The sequence below is a fragment of the Acanthaster planci genome, linkage group LG04, assembly GCF_054643075.1.
Source record: "Acanthaster planci isolate LZ-2023a linkage group LG04, COTS_SCS, whole genome shotgun sequence".
Classification (NCBI taxonomy): Eukaryota; Metazoa; Echinodermata; class Asteroidea; order Valvatida; family Acanthasteridae; genus Acanthaster; species Acanthaster planci.
Window position 1 is genome coordinate 5,457,173 of NC_141780.1, and position 23,101 is coordinate 5,480,273.

General features: G+C 42.3%; 1 protein-coding gene across 7 annotated transcripts in view; it reads right to left on the reverse strand.

Moving 5' to 3' along the window:
- Positions 1–23,101, reverse strand: part of fhit (fragile histidine triad diadenosine triphosphatase) — a 64,324-nt gene that overhangs the window by 34,235 nt on the left and 6,988 nt on the right. Inside the window, exons 6-7 of one of the 7 annotated variants that reach the window (XM_022225838.2) lie at positions 8,570–8,705; positions 4,368–7,526 (exon numbers count right to left, since the gene is read on the reverse strand). The exons of 4 other annotated variants lie outside the window; for them this stretch is intronic. In XM_022225838.2, coding sequence (XP_022081530.2) covers positions 8,577–8,705 — 129 coding nt within the window. In that variant the 3' untranslated portion in view covers positions 4,368–7,526; positions 8,570–8,576. Of the gene's footprint in view, positions 1–4,367; positions 7,527–8,569; positions 8,706–18,433; positions 19,658–19,679; positions 22,291–23,101 lie in introns of those variants that run through there. 2 more of the 7 variants (XM_087136306.1, XM_087136307.1) reach the window with 2 other exon arrangements.

The following is a 23,101-nucleotide window of genomic DNA, read 5'->3' on the forward strand; positions in this document are numbered from 1 at the left end:
ACACCCCTTATAGACCTTATGTAAACAATACCACCACGTGTGGACTGCCTTGGCCACAGTGATCGCATATATTCCTATGGGCAGCTTCAACCACGTGCAAACGCACGTGCAAATGCTGCATGCGTGACTGGTTTATCTTGAATAGGTAGATTACCATCACAACACTATGCACTCAGTACCATCACAACACATCGTAATCCAGCACAATAGGTCCAGCACGATCATGGCATCACAGGAAAAAGGTCTATAGGTCACGTACAATCAGTCCATTCTGTATCAAAGCTACATTTTGGAACCATGAACTATTTATTAGGTAACCTTTCAGTCCAAGAACTTTGGATACTGCAAGTTACTCTGTAGTTTATTCATCAAACCAGGAACTTTAAAAACAGGGAAGGTGGGTTTTGGGGGCAAATTGATCAGTAATAAGTAAACATTTCCCACGAGTGTATACTTTTGTTGAAAGCTAATTTTGTCTTCTTTCATTTGATACCAGCTTGGTGGCTCGTGGGTCCCATATTTCTTCCAGTAAAATAATTCACAAGAGCAAAATAAAGGAGGTCGTGACTCGTGAGCTAATAAAACGTTCACTATGCACGCTCCACATTTACCTGGTCAATTATCTGGAGTGCCCTAGAAGGAAAAAGAAAAAGGTCCCAGGTTCCTGGAACACCTGTGAAGTCCACTGAGCTGCACAGTTGCGTAAAAACTGATAGCGTTCTGCTTGATGGGATGAGCTAGCCTGTCAAATGTAGCACGCCGCGGGTACACAGGGGTAGGGAAGGGGGGCGGCAGAGGAAGAATGAGCAAGCAGTCACCAGCATATCAATGAAGTTGATGTTGGAGTGTCTAAACGTGTAGATGATCGGCGAGGCCAGGAAGCACTGCTAAGAGGCTGTCGCACGAGTATGCCACTGGGTCCTCAGTCCAGGGCCAGAAAATTTTGAGTGGGTCAAGTAGTAGGGGACAAATGCTAGTAACATACATGTGCAGACACACCTGACTTAAGAAAAAGCAACTGCACATGATGAATGCCAAAACATGTAATGTTGAAAACACCGAAGTAACCCCCCTTATCTGATGAACTCATTTGTGCTGTTGAAAGACTCTGGCCTTTACTTTTTTTGGCAACAGCGCGAACACTTTGTTTGGTGGGCCTCTGTGGCAAGCACAAGACCGAGAGGATAATGTTGAACAGTGTTTGGTTACATCCTTTCCGTCCAGGGATAAACGACAGTGAAAACTAACAAATTGAAAGTGCATTTAATGGAGTACTACAATATCCCTACCAAACAGAATAATTATGTGGTGTCTACTGGAGTAAAGATCATGCTGTAAGCAAATAACCGAATCTGGCACTGCTGTCTCGGCTACGGCTTTTCAACATGGCTTAATCATGTCATGAGCCTCAGCTACAGCCACCAAGTACTCAATTTGAAACAGGACATCAAAAGCAAGTTCAAGCACAAACTATAGTTCATACATTGATTGATTGCTTATCCATGAGCTCGGGCAATACACTCCCTACTCAACTGACCCCAGTCCAACCATTTTTGTGAAATCCCAAGTCACACACAACATCTGTCTGTCAGTTGCATTTCTTGTTATCACGGTATCTGCCATCTAGCACAATCGTTTTCATGTCAATAGTTCCCTCTATAATCAACTGCTATTGATAACGAGTGATGTAAAGCATGCCCTGGGGATTTGGTTCCAGATGGTCGCCTAGCCTTGTCTAACCAACCATCCATCGTTCAGATGGCTCAAGTGGCATTGGTTGAACTATGGCTAACAGCTAACACTCGGAACTTGTTTCTGAAGTCAACCATGTTTTTTTGTCCTTTTCACAAGTGTACAAAATATACGCTATGGGTGGAGGGGTTTGCAGTTGGTGTGTATGCTTTCATAAACTTTGAAAAAAGGAAAGAGTGGAGTTTGTATGCTCATGGAAAGGACAACAAAGTTGGATGGGCCCGTTAAGATGTTGGACAGCAAAGGATTGTCTGAGAGTGATGCAATGTGTAAAGGACCTACATGTATAAACACTAGCGTATTGGACTAACACTGTCTGCCGACTTCACTCAACACACTCTATATTGGAATCCAAAATTGAATCAAGTCAGAGGCTCAAGGCACCGAAATTTCAGTATTTCAGTGAATACTGTACCGGCTCAATCACATCTGCTTAAAAAAGCTGTATCAAAAATGAATGGACATCTTCATTAGTTTGTCAAAATCCTCCAAAAACTAGAGACAGCCATATTTCAAATCAGTCTGTACAATGCTTGTCACAAGTTTTCTGACCCCCCTGAAGATATTTTCATATTTCAAGAAATATAATGCGCTGTAGCTAAGAAACCAAATCATACAGAAGCTCCCTTCAGCAAAACGTTCTGATGGTCATCTGTGGATAGTTGAAAGGATGTCATGACCTGTAGGTGCTTCCCTTGTGGAGACCACCTGTGAGAGGCCGTTTACCTCGTGAGTTGTCCACCCACAAATATAACTCTGTCCTAGACATGATGTGCCTGTAAGCAGACATTTTGCCAGGTTAGGCCTTCCTACTACTGTGTTATCATCAATTGGCAGCCACTAGCCCCCGTCTTTCACGGATGTTGGTGTTATTTCCAGGTGCAGCTGCAACTTTTGGACAAGGTCTTGCACCCTAATCCATCATCTTGTTAAAGGATATGCAACTGGACTTGTGAAAGGACTCGTGTCTTTAATTGTGACTGGACTTGTGGAAGGACTTGTGACTGGACTTGTGGAAGGACTTGTGAAAGGACTTGTGACTGGTCTTGTGAAAGGACTTTTGGAAGGACTTGTGACTGGACTTGTAAAAGGACTTGTGACTGGACTTGTGAAAGGACTTGTGACTGGACTTGTGAAAGGACTTGTGACTGGACTTGTGAAAGGACTTGTGACTGGACTTGTGAAAGGACTTGTGACTGGACTTGTGGAAGGACTTGTGAAAGGACTTGTGACTGGACTTGTGAAAGGACTCTTGACTGGACTTGTGAAAGGACTTGTGACTGGACTTGTGAAAGGACTCTTGACTGGACTTGTGAAAGGACTTGTGACTGGACTTGTGAAAGGACTTGTGACTGGACTTGTGAAAGGACTTGTGATGGACTCAACTACAACACTGTTATGCATCACTATATCTTACGGTCGTAAGACCTCTGCAGCGTTGAAATGCCCCACTGGTAACTCTATGGTTCACAAACATCCATGTATGGTGCCAAGAGTGTACAGGAAATGCAACCCGCTCTGGAAATGAGTCCCAAGTCGCTAGAGAGTCACTTCTGCATAACAGCCCTCTGCACAAATCAATGGGAACCATCAACATTTTCACCCACACAATGTCCATTTTCATTGGCATGCCAAAATATGTGATGCATCAAAACTGGAAACCTACATGTAGCTTGCTCTTTTCAGACTCTTAAGGCAAATTGAAACAGAATTTGTGTGAAAAAAAAATGGCATCATAAATCATCTCCACCAAAAGGGCCATAAAATTTCACTGTACGCCGGTCTGGATCAAGGTCTCTGGTTGCCCAGTTTGGTCCAGCCCCCCTATCCTTTGCCAAAGAGGGGATACTGTAAAGAAGAACTCATTAACACTGAAGCACAGTGCAATTATCAAACTACGTAGGTCTTCAGTACTGGTACAATGTGGCATTCAATTTGCAGCAGCACAGCCAAGGGAAGGGGGGGGAACTGGAGAATTAAGAGCAACACGAGATGCTCGTGGAAGGAAAGTCGAGGTGGCACATGAATGATAACATAAACCAGGATGAAGAAAAAGTAGATGTTAAAAGACTGGAGTAACATGATGCAACTGTGTTCCCTCAATTGTCTTGTATCTAAATGAGTGTCTTAATGATCTAATTTTGTGGGAAAACTAACCTCTGGATTCACACCTGATAATTTGGAGCCAAACTTCTTGACTACACATGGTAAGTGAACTGATGAACAGTATTTATCCTGTGTGACTCCCCCCCCAATACATGTAACTTGGCACAATATGTGGCCATATAAATGCTGATAATGCCCTCATCCATTCTCCTGAGTCGGTCTTTAACACACATTTATGACTGGCCAAGCACATATTTGTTCCCTAAATATGCTCACCGATATCCACTAATGGTTGCCATAAGATTGAAGAAAATTTTAGAAAAAAAACAAGTTTAAACAAATCGCTTCCAAAAGCCTAGTCATTATCGCGGAACTTAGAGTGTCAGCAGCTTAAACTTTTCTTTGTTTTCTCAATGACATCCACTAAATGTTGAAGTTACCATGGCAGCAGTTTGAAAAATACGAAACCGTTTGAACAAAAACTACAGTAAACAAACAAAACCCCAAAATTTCTAGACCTGTTATGTTCCATAAAACATTTATAATCATGCTGTGCATTAACTCTACAATGCATCCATCACATTTTTCCCACAAAGCAATGGGTACACACTGTACAATAAATATTTTGACAATATCGGTATTCTCAGGCCATACAGCCTTTTCCTTCACAGCCATGCACTTTGTTATCCTGAATTTACAAAAAATAGTGTAATGAAGCACATTAAAAAAGATTAAATTTTATTCCCTCATCAGATGAAAAGGGAAAAAATTCTGAAAAAAAGGATGGTTTTCAAATAAAACAAGTTTATAACAAGCTTAGTGACGCGTACAGTACAAGACTTCACAGTTTTTGTGCGCAAGTTGCAATGGTGACACAAAAAAGCAACAAGATAAAAGGAGCAGAAAATGTTGCAAGCTTCAGCAAAAGTAAAATTTTTATACAGCCCACTGGCCAGTAATACAAAATACAGTCCCCTCAGGCACTGGGGTAAAATGAATGTGCTGCCTCAATTGTCTTTGACACACATGTCGCTCTAGAAAGCAGAACTGTCGCACACTGATTCCTGGCTCAACTTCCTGATGGCACATCGTATATTATTCATCCCGTAGAAATTTCAAATATTGATGCATGTGCACCAAGTAAGCACTGGTTCTGTACTCAGCGTGTGAAGAAGAACATCAAATTTGCGCAACGAGCAAAGGAGGACTTTAAAATACCGGTATGAGTGAACACATATTGCGACTAGTTCCAGGATTCAAAAGAACTGTAAAAACAGGAACCACATTGCAAATGCTCAGTTGACGTTCCCACCAGAAAAGTTCATTTTTACCGAGCAACTTCTACCAACAAACCGTACACTGACTCAACAGGTAAAGACTATGGCATGTCGCAGACATGTAAATATTTTTGTTTGGTACACTCCATAAAAAGACTGGAGAAACAGATACATGTACCTCCCTGTCTCACGATGTGCAGGGCATTTACAAGGGTCCACTTGCAGTGGGAATGAAATTCAACAGGGGAAAGGTAAGATGAATTTGATACGAGAAGCCGGGGGAAGCTGATCTCCTTATGCACGTGGTTTGAGGCGACGTGTGGAAACTCGACCGTATTCGGTCGCTGCATGAGATCACGACTGAACGTGTTAAAGTGCGAACTACGGGAATAACTAAGACATACAAAGCTTTCAACAAGCCATTCAGCGTCAATTACTCTCAGGAACTGGTCAATTGCCAAGCAAGAGTCAATGACCACACAAAGGTGCAGAATTCTCTTGTGCATATCATATCTGGTAAGTTGCACTGACATATGTTGATTTGCAAAAACTTAAGTGTCAGAGAAATTTCTGGGAACAAATCTGAGGTGGTTGAAATACTGGCTTCCGGCCATGAAAAACATGTTCTGTACAGCACAGAGCTATTAAAAGGATGTCTGAACCAATGAGTGGTTGCATCTGGCAATGTACATGCCCTTTCGTTTCCTGTGTCTTTGGAGCAATAAATCTGCCATGAAAACCACGACCGGAAATGCATCCTCGTGCCTGTGCTGGAAAGAAAACAGCTTTGTTTTGGGCTATTTTTGTTCTGTATTTTTTAAAAATCAAATCCTGTCCCCCCCCATTTGTGAGGCTTCTCTCATCAGGAAATACCAAGAAGCAAATCTGCAACCTGCACACCAATCACTACTCCCGAATACTGCAGGACAATTTGGCCAGAGACCTGTTCTCTTTTACTCAGCAAAATCTTTTACTGCTGAGTGACTTTGGACACCTAACAGCTTCACAATAAAATTCCCCTTGTATTCTCTACAGAAATTCAAACCAGGACAAAATTGATGCTTTACTCGCTTGCCCACGGTGTTAGTTTTGGCCTAAGAGGCAAAATATTGCGACCAAGTTTTGACGCGCAGCCAAACGCCACGGACAGTACTTGCCTGATATGTCTTATCGCAACTTCACATTTTTCAACACTCCAGGGCTCACCCACACACCAATATCTGCTACAACAGCAGCCAAGTTTAAGTTCAACACAGCCCACCTCCACTGACTTCTGGATTTTTGCATGCAAGAACAGAACACAGAGGACGAGCACGTTCAGATGTCAGCCGGAGTACAGGTAAGTCAAGGTGCGCTTTAACGTTTTAACCCATCAGCTGCGTCTGTGTACACAGATCGCGTTGACATGTCCTCGGGTGTGAAGTGCTCATCCGAACAACTTGGGGGCTCTTGGAGAATATACTGATCCAGTGAGCCACGGCCAGTACGTACATGAGAAATTAACACAGACTGTGACACTGCAAACATTGTATGATGGATTTTTTTTGTATGTCAGTCATAAATCAAAATGCAATGCAGTAAAATGTAAATCACATGCCATCCAATGATTTGAACACATGACAAGGCTGTACAACATACCCAGAAGTTCCATTCCACCTAGAAATGGTAGTTCCATTTTAGCCCTTTCATACTAAATCTCTAGACTGGAGGGTGATACAAGGATTTATGCAGGCACTATATAAAACAAATAAGAATGGTTTACATTCGTGGAATGGAAACAAATATTTCCTTCTTTAACAAATGGTATATTCCATTCCACTTGGCTTAGCCTTGTCACACCTGTCACACCATGAAATTATTCTCATGACTGCACTCATCAACATTGTATACTATCCACGGTGCTCCCGCCATTGCTGGGGGCCTTCTCAATGTACAGTCATCATATGCCTGAAATTTACCAACATGAAAAGATCTACACATGTCAAAGACAATACATGAATTCATTCACAAGGAGTTTTTACCACTTCAGTCACGCTTTGGCAAAGCCAAGCTTTTTGCATCAAAGAGCACACGAGTCGAGGGCATAATCCACTTGTGTTGTTATGTCCTTCCAGATCCGAGACTCCTTGGCAAGACAGTATCATTTTTGCTTCCAGCAGCACTTGTCCATGGATATACGATGCAATAGTGAAGGAGCGTGCCAAACCATGAGGGGTGTAACATAGTGGCTGAGTCGCCTACTGGTGTCTTTTCACATGACACAGCAAAGAAGGGAGGTCAGGCTGGGTACCAACGGTTGCGACATAAATTCTGAAGTTGCCTTGGCCTGCGTCAGATTGGGGAGATAATGGATCTGTCTGCACAGGAGTGCATCTACCTGAAGGTCACGACCTGCAGTGAATCAGACGAGGTTGTAGGCATGAATGAAACGTTGACAGATGGTCGGAAGAAACAAAACCTACAAACTCTGACGTGTGATGAATTAAAATAAAAACAGTCTAAAAATTGCAATGAACATGCATGGCAATCAGGATATTTACCATCCACACAGCAAACATGCAAGCTTTCTCACGGGGGGAGGGGGTCATGTGCCAGACATGGTTTTAGAATGAGAATGAGTTAGGGGAGGATTTCACAAAGTCTGATCTAACATGGATTAACTTTTCAGAACCTAAGTTTTGAACAGAAAAAAATACGGGATTTCTCCCTGGGGGGGAACGGAATTGTAAATATTTTCAAAAAGGTTTTAAAAAATTGGGGAAATACTGGCTTCGGCAAAGAAAACAGGAAAAAGATGATTTGATTATAGCTTTAGATGTCTTGAAGAATTGAAATTTGGTGACGCTCAAGACATCCCCCCCTCCCCCCGAACAACTGCCACCCTCCTGCCTTGCTTAGGACATGACGTAAGACTTTACCAGACTTGTATGAGGTCATGAGTCTGCAAGCAGCATCATCAAAGGACTGCACACATGTACATGTACACGTCTGGTTACAACAGTTGGCCTAAAAGCTGGATCATTGAAATCTCGTCAACAACAGATCAGCTCATTTTGCACAACTTAAAACCCAATTCAAGTGCACTGTTCCAGATCACAACTACACTACGTGGAATAGTGAACCAACTGTCGGATCATTAATTACAGGTCCTAGCTCATCCCAAGGTTGGCTGCACTGTTAAATAACAGATCCAATGTAGCAAACGAGAAGACGGCAAATACAGGAGCCTCCAAGGCTCATGATGGGTTGAACTTTGGATGGAAGGGAACTGAAGTAACAGCCACACTGCATGTCGAGACAGGCATAAAGGTTTCCAGAAATGTTCCCAAAGTCACAAGGAGAAACTAGGTACATCTACCCCACCTATCTCAGGGCTCCTACGCTGAGTCTCTTGGATTCCCCTAAAAGATAACTATCCATCGGCTTGACTTTACCTGAATGTCAGAGGTCCTTGGTGTACATTTCAGGGAAGAGCTTCCGCAGTCGTATTGCCTCTTCAAACATGTCTTCTTCCGTCCTCCGTTCCCTCGTACTTGAGGCATCAAAGGCCACGTGGTCGTTCTTTTCCAGCTGCCAGGATGTTGGTCAAAGACAAGGCACTTTATCAACCCCACAGGCAAATGAACTTCCCAGATATTTCTGCAGACTTGTGTCAGGAACCTCTCTGAATTACTAAAAATCCTCCACTGTGCAGGAAATAAAGCCTACATTTGTGTACCATAAAGGGGCATCAAGCACCATGTAAATTTAACAGCGGTTGGCATCTACCTTCCTCAATTTTACAACATCTCCCCAATGCTCCGGTGAATTTTTTGGAGGATTTGAGAGGTTCAGGGCTTAAACTCAGTGCAAAAAACCAAAACATCAATACTCCTGAACTGGAATATTTGGGGTGGTTATTCAGAAAATCTTGGGCTTTTGCCAATCTTGAACAACAAACACTGAATATGCTCAGCGCACTGAGAATATTCTCAGAGCAGTGCTGTCTGAGAAGTGCATTAGAAAGGGTAACAAGCTTAACGAGGAGTTTCTCGAACCCACAACATCTTGCCCATTAATGAAAACATCTTCACCACTCAACCAATGGACCACTTGCCCCAGTCAGGTAACTGGTCTGAATATCTAACATAACAGCAGGTATCAATGCAATCAGTGATTGCTACCGATAAAATTGGACAAAATTGTTGCATCAGGAAAATGCAGATTTTCATATTCACATGTCACTCTGAACTGAGGTTATTTAAGCAGCACTAAACACCCCATGCTGCCTACTCTCACATTTAGCTCATAAACACCAACAATTGCTTTATAAATCTGGATGTCCCTGCTTACTTTTCCAACTCACTTAAGGAATACATAAACATCACTTAAAACATCTTGTGCCTCTTATTTCATAAATACAAGTCTCCCAAGACAGCAGAACTGCACGACACAAACTGTTTTGCATCTAAATGACACGAAAGTGAGGTTTCATAATTTGTGTACGTGTGGGACTTTTTTTCCTGATACTATTCGCCACATGCGGCAAAACACACCAGGGGAAATGGCTACGTTTAAAGTGAAATCCCTGCTCGGAAACCTTGCCTTTGTTCGGTTTGATGATAATCTGGGAGGGGGAGGGATTTGGCAAGGTGAAGAAATTTGATTGCATAAAATGCCCCCAAAGATGATTGGCAGTGAAATCAACAGACTCATAAAGACCACTTCATGAATTTTTATCACACAGACAAAAAAAAATCCCCTCAGTTGTCACAGTCACTAGATTTCCAAAACTGTTACTGCTTTGTCAACTAAACAGAAACACATCTATATGTGCCTTTTTTTCCTGAGTACTTGCAAGAGAATTAGAGAAACTTTAATCATATGTTAACCTTTTTCACGACAAATCAAAAGAAATTTTACAAATGCAAGGTAATATTAACTTCAATCCTCTCACAAAATCCATCAGGGACTTGCAGGGATTACTTCCTAAGATGGGGGTTTGAAAGTTTACGTGACATGAATATAAAATGGAGTTTCCTGCAGGATGGAAGGTACCAGTCAAGTAAGACCAAAACGCTCAGGAGAAAAATAGGAGGTCTGTTGCCTTCAAATATTGAGAGTTTTCCACAAGCCAAGACAACTCTTCATTCTTACGTCCTGGATATTCTTGATGAGACTGCTACCTGAACCCACACAGGTCTAAAAGGACACAACAGAATTCCAAACGGGACAAAGAAAAAATTCCATTTTCACGGAGGGAAGGAAGGGTGCAAAAAGAAAAATAACAATAATAATATATGGTGCAGACATGGAGAGCACTCATGAGACAACTCAATACCCCAATGTGCTGTAAATCTAAGCCAATGAATGCCGACTATTCTGACAAGGCAACAGTATGAGTTAACACCTGATACTGTGAGCCAAAGCCAACCGAGGTGAGAATCTTCGAATGCCTAATGCAATTTTCAGGATGATATCAGCTGTCCATTTACGGTCAACTCACACGATGCCAAGAGAGAGAAAAAGAGAGAGAGAGAGGGGGGAGAGAAAGAACGGGATGGAGGGAAGCGAGAAAATTAAAATCTGAAATGGTTGCAAGACAAAGAAGACATCGATGGGGGAGACAGTCAGGACGGGATGGCAGGATGTCTGGGGGACGTAACTCAGGATGGCTGATAAATCGAGCAAACGTAAGTGGATAACGGCAGACATGTATCATTCAGTTTTTCTGCATGGCCGGAGTCGAGCCGGTCAATTCTCATCTCATCAGCCATGGCACGTTCTTGACCCCCCAGCAGCATTTTTATGGATTTCGGCATTTGATTCTTCCCGCATCGTTACCCTCCGTGAGCCCATTACTCTTTGCTGCCAATCGGCATTTATTCTTGGCTCGTTCCTCACTTCCGTGTCCAGTCATTTCCTGAAAATTGAGTGTGGCCTGCGGTGACTAATCAATAGCTGCATTCAACAGATGCTGGTGATTTCCATGGCAATGGGTATTCCATACAAAAGACGTTTTCGGACATTTCCAATTCACATTATTCCAATAATATTTGGGAATCTTTATTTCATCTGCTCTCTGTGGCCCTCCTTGGCAACGAAACTGTTAGGTCAAACAAGGGCTAAAAACGAATAGCTCCTCTATTAAGTCGTCACGGCCAAGTGCACAGACGAGCCAATGATGTTTTCTTGGGTCAGATCACGAACGATGCCAGAGTTGGATAGGAATGTGTGCTATATGCGGGTTACCTGCAGAAGGCTATGCAAGGCTGCAAGCAAGGCCTCTTGGAGTGATAGGCTGGTGACCCACTCTCATGCGTATTTGTTAGGACAGGTGATGCCCTGGAAGCTATGCACCTTGACCATTCTGTATTCCCTGCAGTTTGCCTAATTGGCTTATTTCTTCTGCGTGCATAAATCAGAAAGCATTACATATTTCATTTAATATTATCAAAGGTCAGACAAATGAACATTTTAGTGAGAGAGGAGCCCATCTCTCTTCCATGTTGGAAGAACATAACCAGGCCAACGGGATGAGAGCAGAAAAGACAGTAGCATAATTAAAGAAAAATTTCTGGGAGTGCGACCAGGATGTGGACATCTGTGTTTTTTTTTTTAGTGCTGAAAGCAAATTACCGGTATTTACAACTTGTACTATTGTGTACATATCAAAAAGGGGCACCTGCTCCCCTTCAAAACAGAACAGAATGCAACAATGAAAGCAACCAATACATTTCAACACTATTTTCATGTGCACAAAAAAGGTTGTCAACTTAGCGTGACACCGTTTCAGGCAGCAGAAGCAGCACTAAAAGTAAACTTTGTTCTGCTATCGCCTCTTTCTTTCCTCTTCCTTTCCCATATCTCATCCCCAAATCTTCCTTGCCTTTGGTATATTGCGTCACTTGTCCTTTAATATCTGGCATCCCTCCCTCGTCCTGACAAGAACTTCCTACGTCTTTCATTCACTCTGTCTCCTGGAGACATCCTTGCCCTTTTTCATTAATTAACCCTCCCGATGTCGTTCCGTAGATATTAGCTCACTAAGGACCAAAATTGATTCTGCTACTAGCAAACAAACGTTTTTAAAAAAGAGGAAAAAACAATCCATCCCTTAAATGCCTACAATCAAAAAAGAACAAAGACAACAGCACTTTAAGGAGAGGAGTGAATTCCCTCAACACCTCAGCCCGTCTCATTTGAAATAAATGGAGGGGAGGGTAGGCTGAAAGTAGACTGAAAAAAGGGTAATCCAATTGTGGCGGAATTGCTGTCAAATGCAGTTTCAGAGACATGGAGAATACTGGAGAGGCACGGGGCCTGCTTGGACAAAAGAAGGACGGTACAAGTAAACGCCAAAGGGGCACTGTGTACCTGCTGTGCATACAGTGCATGTACATGTACATCTACACAAGACACTGTAATAACATTCAGTCCAACTTAAAGAGTTCGTCCATTCAGGCTTTTTCAGTTGGGACATCGGTGAGATTGACCAATGATAAACTTAGCTGAAAACAGCTGAGAAAAGGCATAAAGAAGCGGAACTGTGAAAATCTCCTAGACTTTTGTACACAGCCAGTGAGGAAAAAAGCTGAAATCCGAAACAAAAAAGCTGAAATCAACTGAAAAGCTGAGAAATCTCACCCCTGGTTGGGAAGGTTTGCAATAGCACCATGGGAGATATGTGTATTCTCTTTTGTGAATTCTCAGCACCACACAAACTCATAAAACAGAATAGCTTCCATGGTGTAACCTCAAACCTTCCATACTGGTACATTGTTCATGTCAAACACACAAACATACAAGTCTTAATTAATTAATCAAAATTATTAAAATGCACCTTTGAGTACCATCTGCCCTTATTTATAGTTTTCAAACAGGTATCACTGTTTCTAAGGATGTTTCTGGACCTCCAGGTTTTTATGCTGAGATGTGAATTTCCATATTCATGAGCAGCAATGTGATGTCATCTTGGGCAAAACCTTCAGTCTCTGGGCTGCGTGAGTGCAGAAAGTTGTCAGAATTCTTGTCGGTTCTTGATGGCCTATTTTTGCTGTGTTACACGTGGGTACGGTTCTTTGCTGGTTTGGTATATGACAAACCATACCCAAATTATTAAAAAAATAGGATCTGATCGAAGTCGCAGGCATGTTTTTGCCCACCCATGGATGGAAAAACTATGGCTGGCCTACATGTACATTATAACAACAGAATAAATGTGTTACAAAATTTTACGCAGCTATCAGAACATCAAAGAATAAAATGGCAACTTGGACAACCCTCAATTTTGCTCTAACTCAGTACGGAATCCTTGGTTACCAGTGCACACATGCCGAAAACTCCCAGCCCATCCATGAAATCTACGAACAAAATACTGTGTTATGGTAAGCTCGGTTTCTCTGCTCAAAGTAAACCACAGCCATGATCCCTGAGGTGGCTATGTCAAGCTGGCTTCGCAGCGAGGACGATCTTGTTAGCCCGGTATACTAGGCCAGTGTATTTGTTGAAACATCTTTTGATGCTTCCTGGAAAATTACACATGGGTCTGAATTTACCTAGGGAATTAAGAACTTAAACTTGAGCTGGCTTCCTGTGGTTCCACTGCACACCAGGGATCAGTATCGTACAAGTGTACTCCATGTTCGTGTTGAGTGCTGGGCCTTCTTCTAGATGGGCATTGATTTTTGGATCACTTTACCAACTGGTGTACATCCATGTATTCAAATAGTCAGGTACCTCGTTACTCTGAAAGGTCTTTCAACCACGTTTTGAGATATGCTAGCTGCTGGCCTAATTACATCAATTAGGGCCATGAATGAAGAGGCAAGGGCTAAAACTTACATGTACATGTAGGTGGGACCAAGAGGTCTTATTCAGGATGGATTTACAAAGGAATCACTGATTGATGATATAGGGAAAGTGCTGAGATTACTTCCAATATTGGAAATATAATCTGGTGCAACTTCTGATTCTGAGTGTATCAATATATTGTGTCGGCGATCTCCTCAAAATTTTCAAGTGTGATAATATGCTTCAAGGCTAAATTGTGACTTGTGTTGGCCACTCAGGTAAATGTAAGCTAAAGCTGGGGTCAGACAAACACGTAGCTCAGCTTCGTACGTAAGCAAAGAGTCTTTTTTGTAATCAGCTTTTTCTTTCCAATAGTCTGCAAACAATTAGGCTTATGAGCATGCAAGAACAGTGCATCCCGTTAACTACATTGTACGAGTTCTGTGCTAACAAGGTCAGCATGAAAATGTCCCGGGGAAGATGCAGCGGTTACTAGACCCAACGGAGTGGTGCCTGGATCTCTGATCAGTATGCAAGAGACAAGAGGACGGTGGGGTATAATACGCGGCAAGTAATGCAATGCTGCAGGTGACGAGAAAAAAAAAAGGGGGGGAGGGGAAATGGTCATGTTCCTCCCGGGTGTTGCTTTTATTTTATTCCTTAACATGACGAATTGGGCTGAAAAGATTGCTGCAGGATGGCTTTAAAAAAATAGTGTGGGAAATAGGGCATAAATTAAGAACATCAATTAGGATGTACTCATCGGGAAATATAAATGTTTTCACATACAACCAAAAATCCACAGCTAAAAGGGCTTGTCGACAATAATTGTTACCCCCACATTGACAGTAGTGGTATAACTGGGGTGGAATTTCCGAGAGGGGGAGAACCCAGGGCCTAGGGGAGCACTCTCGTTATCAGGAGGGCGCCGACAGTAGATAAACTTTTGCTTATATGTACATGTGTACATAGGTTGTGTGCATTTCAACATTTCAAATGGAGGACGGGTGCAAGGGGGAGGGGGGAAGGACCTCTGCTGGGGGGGGGACAGAGGGACTGATACACACAAAGAAAAATTCTGCCTGGATTGAAACATCAAGTCCCCTTAAATTTGCTTTGAACATTTCAGGACACCCCAGTCAGTAAGCAGCTTACAGCAGCTCTCTGGTTTCGATTTAGTCCTGATCAAAACAGCGGAACAGATGAAGCAGAATATTATGGAAAGGGATCACTTGATCTGCCTGTTAAGAATCTGTTTGAAGGGAACAGCGTAACACTATACATCACCATGTGACAGTGAGAATGAAAGCAAAGAACAAAAAATTGAAACATCCACGCTCCACTCAGGCATTTTGGGGGTAATCGGATACAACGAGGTTTCATGTATTTCCCAAGGGAAGCTTGTACTGTTTCTGTCTTTTCCAAACCACAGATGATATGACTTTTCTCTCTCTTATTCCCATGCGATTCGCTGACCATAAAGCTGTCGTGGGGACAAATGGAACCGGCAATAAACTTGGACATTAAATATGCATCGAATTCAGTTTGCTCTCGAGATGGATGCCATGGACACTCACTGCATATTGATTTGGCAACATGCATTTGATGGGGAGCAAACGAATCAGTTGCACATAGCTTTAGCGCATAAACATTGTCATTAACAGTTCATCAATTCCTCCCTGCTGTGCTGAAACCCCCCCTCCCTAAAAAAGCCAAAATATTGTTTCTCGACAATTTTACAAACTGAGCAGGGATTGCCAGAGAACTGATCATGAAAAAGTACAAATCGTAAAAAAAAAGCCTCATGGCTGGAATTGTCCTTACTGAGAGTTGGGTTTACAGGTCAGGTAGGGTTGGATAAAGTAGGAGGTTGGATTAAGATGGTTTGGGTTGGGTCGGTTCGGGTTGGGTTTAGTGAAGTGGGATAGGTTGGATGGGATGGGTTATGTCGCGCTAGATTGGGTTGTGTAGGGTTAAGATGGGTTGAATTAATTTAGGTTGTGCAGCATTAGGTTTGGTTGGGTTAACATGGGTTGAATTAAATTGGGCTGTGCAGCATTGGGTTTGGTTGGGTTGGGTTAAGACGGGTTGAATTAAATTGGGCTGTGCAGCATTGGCTTTGGTTGTGTAGGGTTAAGATGGGTTAAATGAAATTGGGCTGTGCAGCATTAGGTTTGGTTGGGTTGGGTTAACATGGGTTGAATTAAATTGGGCTGTGCAGCATTAGGTTTGATTGGGTTGTGTAGGTCTTGGTTAGGCTGGGTTGAGTGGAGAGTGTAGCATTAGGTTTGGTTGAACTAGGTTGGGCTGTTAAGCCTGGTGGGACTATGTAGGGCTACGCTGGATTGAGTTAAGGAGGGATTGGTTGGGTTTGGATGGGTTGAGATAAGTTGGGATTGGTTGGGTTGAGATGCACTGGGATTGGTTGGGTTGAGTTGGGATTGGTTGGGTTGAGATGGATTGGGTTGAGTTGGGATTGGTTGGGTTGAGATGGGTTGGGTTGAGTCGGGATTGGTTGGGTTGAGATGGGTTGGGTTGAGTTGGGATTGGTTGGGTTGAGATGGGTTGGGTTGAGTTGGGATTGGTTGGGTTGAGATGGGTTGGGTTGAGTTGGGATTGGTTGGGTTGAGATGGGTTGGGTTGAGTTGGGATTGGTTGCGTGTAGAGGGGTTGGGTTGAGTTGGGATTGGTTGCGTGTAGAGGGGTTGGGTTGAGTTGGGATTGGTTGCGTGTAGAGGGGTTGGGTTGAGTTGGGATTGGTTGGGTTGAGATGGGTTGGGTTGAGTTGGGATTGGTTGGGTGTAGAGGGGTTGGGTTGAGTTGGGATTGGTTGGGTGTAGAGGGGTTGGGTTGAGTTGGGATTGGTTGGGTGTAGAGGGGTTGGGTTGAGTTGGGATTGGTTGGGTTGAGATGGGTTGGGTTGAGTTGGGATTGGTTGCGTGTAGAGGGGTTGGGTTGAGTTGGGATTGGTTGGGTTGAGATGGGTTGGGTTGAGATTGGTTGCGTGTAGAGGGGTTGGGTTGAGTTGGGATTGGTTGCATGTAGAGGGGTTGGGTTGAGTTGGGATTGGTTGGGTTGAGATGGGTTGGGTTGAGTTGGGATTGGTTGGGTGTAGAGGGGTTGGGTTGAGTTGGGATTGGTTGGGTTGAGATGGGTTGGGTTGAGTTGGGATTTGTTGGGTTGAGATGGGTTGGGTTGAGTTGGGATTTGTTGGGTTGAGATGGGTTGGGTTGAGTTGGGATTGGTTGGGTTGAGATGGGTTGGGTTGAGTTGGGATTGGTTGCGTGTGGAGGGGTTGGGTTGAGTTGGGATTGGTTGCGTTGAGATGGGTTAGGTTGAGTTGGGTGTGTGGGGTTAGCTTAAGTTGGATTAGGTTAAGTTTGGGCTGTGAAGGGTTATAATGTTGGTTGGGTTAGGTCTCAGATCAGAATAAGACCAACACCTGAAGGTCTATGGTAATAAAGCCCAGACATTTACCAAAACAAAAACAAATAAGAAGCCCATTGTTACACCTGCTTTTGTTGACAGAGTGACCATGTATATTGCCTTGCATTACCTTCTGGAAGCAAACGGCAAAGGTCACACAATACTGAATTCAACAAGTTGTAGACGTGTTCATGTACAGACTCATGCATTTTGTAGTGGAAATCATACAGAAGAAACAAAACCCTATGTTCTCTTGGTTGAAATCTACCACCTGTCTGCACTCTTTTTTAAAATTCTGACATCTGAAGGGATGTCAGAATGCTCCTCCCACCTGGCTAGCTGGTGAGGTTAAAAAGGGCTCTTTTAGTGTTTAAGAAATTGGAACTAAAAACAAGCATCTCATTATCTTCAGAGAATTCTATAAGGTGCAGAGGTTGTCATATGAAAGGCGTTTTACATCATTCATCGGCCCCTTGCAAATGTTGAATACCCAGAAACACCCTGGCAACTTGGCCGCCTCTGCACAAAATTCACTAGACCAGAAGTCAAAACTTCGCATCACTGAAACACTGCACCGGCCTAAAAATATGAACCCAGCCACAGTGCGCTTGGGATAAACAAAGTGTGAGGCATACCACGTTGGTTGCCATCTGCGGCTATGCCGTGCACCCACGCTGCCGCAGGGCATGAATGAATATGTCGCATCATCTACGGTGTAAAATGGAATATACAGCATATGCACAAATATCCTGAGGAAAAAATGAATTTTAAACTTGGATCCCAAACTGTAGAGATGCACCTTAGTTTGAAGGTCTAGTGGCCCTCGCCCCTGGCAATTATTCCAAAGTGTCAATGCTTATTTAATTGTACACATTTTAAAAGGTTGAAACTGGCTCCTGGTACCTGTTCTTCAATTCATTTGTACCAGGGAAAAAAATCAATTGGCTGCAAAAGTGGGTCATGTTATTACCCAAAATTTAGTTTACTGGAAGTAGACAATTACAAATGTATGAAGCTCCTCTGAAGAAGACGGGTTATTGGATGAAAAACGTTTGACATGTTCTGATAAAATAAAACTCGTCAATCGTCAATTCAACATCTGCCTGATAGGAGAAGAGTAGGACAAAAGATCTCCTACCAACATTTATTGCACTCCAACTGCACATTCTGTTGACAAGTTTTCATCCAACAACTAAAACTACTGAAACCTTTAAAGTTTACAGATATCAATAAGCCCCCAAATCAGGGCAAAAACCAATCCATTCAGTTTTTTAGTTTCATTTCTTTTTTGGTTTTTTGTTGTTTCCAGTTTTTTCCAACTGCTGCAGTTTGCATCAAGTTTCGTCTCGTTTGGCCACAACACCATAAAAGAGGCTGAATTTCTTTTCATACAAAAGTGCCCCTTTGTCAATTGTTCCGAGACTGTTTCCCACTGCGCTGCCTTTCAAAAGTGCAAGTCACTTTTTTGTTGGACGCAGTCTGCTGACCCTGTGACAGTGGGACTGAACGCCAGATGTATGGAGAATACATCTCCAATTTTCTTCCCTCTGTTTGGTGTCAAGGCTAAAGCCTCGGATTCCATTTTTCTTGCTCAGATTCCTTAACTTTGTAGCTGTACTAAGAATGGCCCGACGAGAATGAAAGGCCCATGAAATGGAAGTTTTATTTCAGGCATGCACATATTAAATCCCATTGAACACTACACGTATCATCAATTTTAAATGCCACTTTTAAGGTCAATTTGATGCATATTCAATGCAACTTCGTATATTTATGAGCAAAAGTGTGATGCCATTTCGGGAAGAAATGACAATGCCATCACAACTTAAGCACTTAAGCTTTTGCCAGATTTCCAGATTCTTGCTCTCATAAACTTTCTTAGTTTTTGGTCATTCGTTACGTCCTGACAGAAGTGACCAAAGTTTCTTCACAAACAGTTTCAAAGAGCCTGGAAAATTTTGAATGGAAGGAGAGAAGAAGGAAGCTTGTGACCCCAAACAGTTGGTGGACAGTGCCAAAAAAAATAAAAATTATGATTACAAATTTGACAACTGCCAGAGATTTGAAAAGCAGGAGAGGATGTTATTGAGAATATTGTGCCTCTAAAATAAGAAGATAAATATGTGCAGAATGGATCACTGTAAAGCCTATAAACATTGTTCGGTTCGAGAGAAAAAGATTCCACTTCTTTTGAGCGATCTTTACATACAGTACCTGTCATGCTCACCCTCCTGTTTCCGAACATTTCTGAAACTGGCCGAAGTTCTTCTAACATGTTTCTCTCCTTTCCAGGGAGTGTCATCAACATCTGGGTATATCGTGGACTGTGAGTACCAAAACAATCCCTCAATTTTCTTGAAATTTGTTTTCTTTTGCAGCCACTAACTTACAGTCTGCTGGTAGTCATTTGTTCACATGCCATAAATCATTACAATTTGCATGGAGGGGAGATAAGCAAAACTACTTGCATCCACAAATTTCGGACAAAATTCCCGTGATGAACGTAATTTCTTTTCACAAAGTCAGGGCGAATTTTTAGTAAGAACAATTGCTAAAATCCATCCAAAGCACTTGTGCTCAGGCAGTGTTTTCCTCGAAAATACTACAAGTATAAGGTTTGAAAATATGACACCCAAGCGCCTAACGCCACTTGCATCTCAAATCACTTTAAAAATTATTCCATTTTTCCCCTGCCCCCTCCCCCCATCAAAATGAAACTACAATTAAATTAACAGACGTACTATTTTTCAGTGCTGTCATAATTTGCCTTGAAGCACACAGAAGCATTACAACAAATTAGGTCAAGAGCAATGCACTTTTACATTCTTCTGAGTACACTGCTGTTGTGGCAAAGCCTGAATTCATGTAATTGCTAATGTAGCAATGTAACACCGTCGTGTGCCGAGGCCTAAATATAAAGGATCGATTGGTCCACGGCCGATCAATGCCTTCCAATAATTAATGGAACACCGGCTCCAATTATGCTAATTGGTAGCCCCCACATGAGTGATCGATGGTATGGCTTCATTATAAAAAACTGAAGGGAAGAATAACATGCAGCATAAAGATGGACACAGGTGAAAGTGTATTTCTAACAGAAAATTTCAGTGCCGCTTCTAGATGGAAATATGAGTCATGATGTGAGTTACATGTATATGTATGTACAGACGCTCTGATGTTAAGCTATATTAACTCATTGCCACAGCAAGCCAACATATTACTTCTGAACATCCCCTTTGGGCCGAGAGAACATAATCAAGCAACTTGATTTTTCACTTTTATAAAGGGTTTTTCCTTTTAAAAAATTGTTACAGAGATGAATTTTGAGATGACCTACAGTGTAGATGCACTGTAGGTGATTTTCTTTCCTTTTCTGCTTTACTTTCTCTGAATGTAGATAGAGAAAATGCATCCAAATTTAAATCTGTGGCATATCCAAGGTACTTTGCAGGTGGTGGTGGTGATGGTGGTGGTGATGGTGGTGGTGGGAGGGGGGAGAAGACTTGTTTATGTTGCTGATAGGCCATGGTCCATGACAGAATAAAATCAAAGCCGTATTTGATAGCATTTCGATTTTTGATGATGATGATGTATGCTGCTCAAGTTAGCAGAGCATTCCTTTGTGGGAAGAGTGGCATTTCTGAGGATTTCAAACTTTTCGATGTATTCACATACTGGTATTGAAAAGGAATAAGTTTTTTCTTTGAGGAGAAAATAATAATGGGTACACATGGGTTCCATGAAAATGCCAAAAACAACAAACAACTTCTTGAAATGAAAAAACCTTTTTATACAAAAGTAGTTCCGATCTAATTCATGATTGTAACACAATCTGTGTATACTGGATTTGGGCAGAAATCTCATCTGCAAATGACAGATAGACTTGGACATCAATCATGATTTCTTAAGGTTTGTCGGAATGTTTCAAATGTTGGGACAATCATCAGTTACAGGTAATGCAAACTCCATGTCTCACACTACAGGAAAATGGACAGATGACCACAGGGTTTATGATTCGAAAGTACAAAATCAATATTTCGGGCCAGTGATGCATTCAGCAGACTGAGGTCAACTTGGTAGAGCTGGTGGGTATGGAAATATGCTTAGCCTTGAAGAGACAGTAGCTACCAACCAAAATGTTGTGTGATGTATAGCAGCTGTCACTGGTTCCCTGTCTAGTGTTTGCTTAGTACATAGATTTGGTGAGCAAGATACAACTACTGTTAATTGGGCTCTTTGGAAAAAACACACCCCCCCCTTCATGGGAACTTAAGAACTCCTAAAAAGAAGGTAAAATTAGCTGGTTATCCTCCGTCCAATGGAACAAAAGTTGTTCAACAATAAACAGTGCAGTCAAGCAAGGTCTGAATAACAATATCATTAAGAGAATGTCCCATAATTTGAACAGGTGGAGCGTTTCAGTTGGAATCCTTGTTCTCATTCCAGAACAGGCTGCCCTTCTCTTCAGGATACGGCATTCCCTTGAAAAGTCTGACTTGGAATGGTCTAAACACAAAGTAAAATGTTCCAACTTGTGCGGGAATGTTCCATTGGAATGCTAGAGTTCCAGCGGGACGGTCCAATTAAGTGTGAATGTTCGGACTTTTGAGATGGTCCCTAAGACGACTTCTCACTAAGATGATTTCTCGCTAAGACTTCTCACTAAGACGACTTCCCCGGCTAAAAAAAGATCAGTTTAGAAACACTGGCGTTGACATTACTATCAACACACTGGCTGACAGAATCACTCATTTCTCTGATCCCTCGGGATGTTTCCCTCTTGAAGTCATCAACTCCCTCTGCGACACAGTACTGTCACCGCCATGCAATCTGTGCTCTCCGACAGCCTCAGAAATAAAAATATGCCCAAGCGGGACTCCAACTCCAGACTTCATGCTTAATGACACAGGTGTCTCAAATTCAGGGACTGGCTCAGTTTCACATGGCCCATTTGAATCTGGAGGTAACAAAGACTTGACAGTAGAGAAAACACTAACGACATCTTTCTCTACATGGACAGTGCTTGTTTATTGTTAGAAAGCGCAGTAGACTGCACCTTTACCACTGGAGCTTATTTCCACGGCACCACTGCAGGTAGCGTATTAATGTTTATACAGTCGACTCTCGTTAATACGAGGGACCTTGGGAATTACTAAATTAGCTCGTATTATCCGGACCTCGTCTTCGGCGAAAGCTGCCATCCTGCTCGACGTATGTATCACAAATCAACCGTAGGTAAAGCGTACATGTGTACAAGTATGCATAACTTTGTTTAAAGGCACATAGTATCGTTTCATTACATGAATTTGATTTTAAAAAGTTTGTTTATGACAGTGAGATACAGTTTAATGAATAAAGACTTGTAATAAAGAATAATTATCAAGTGTAAGAACGAAGGAAGCAGAATTTCCACCAGTCATGTCCATTTGGAGCGACACATCCCCAGCCCTGCATGCCGTGATGAGATCCACATGTACGCACGTAACATAAGTACATTAACATTTTAGTTGGTAACCAACACCAGAGCTGCGCTTGGTGCGCATAAAAATGGGAGGAGCCCAGCTATTGGTGATGTGGACAGCAGAGGGCGAATATCTGATTTTACTTTTGAAAGGCTTGTGGGTTTGGTGAAAAATTGTTCGTCAGGTTTTCCCTTTTTTCTTCAAAACTTGTGGTTTTTCTTAAACATTTTTGGACTGAAAACCACGGTTTAGTCATGATTTTCTCAAATTGAAAATTTATAGAAATGTCAAAATCAGACGGGGTGA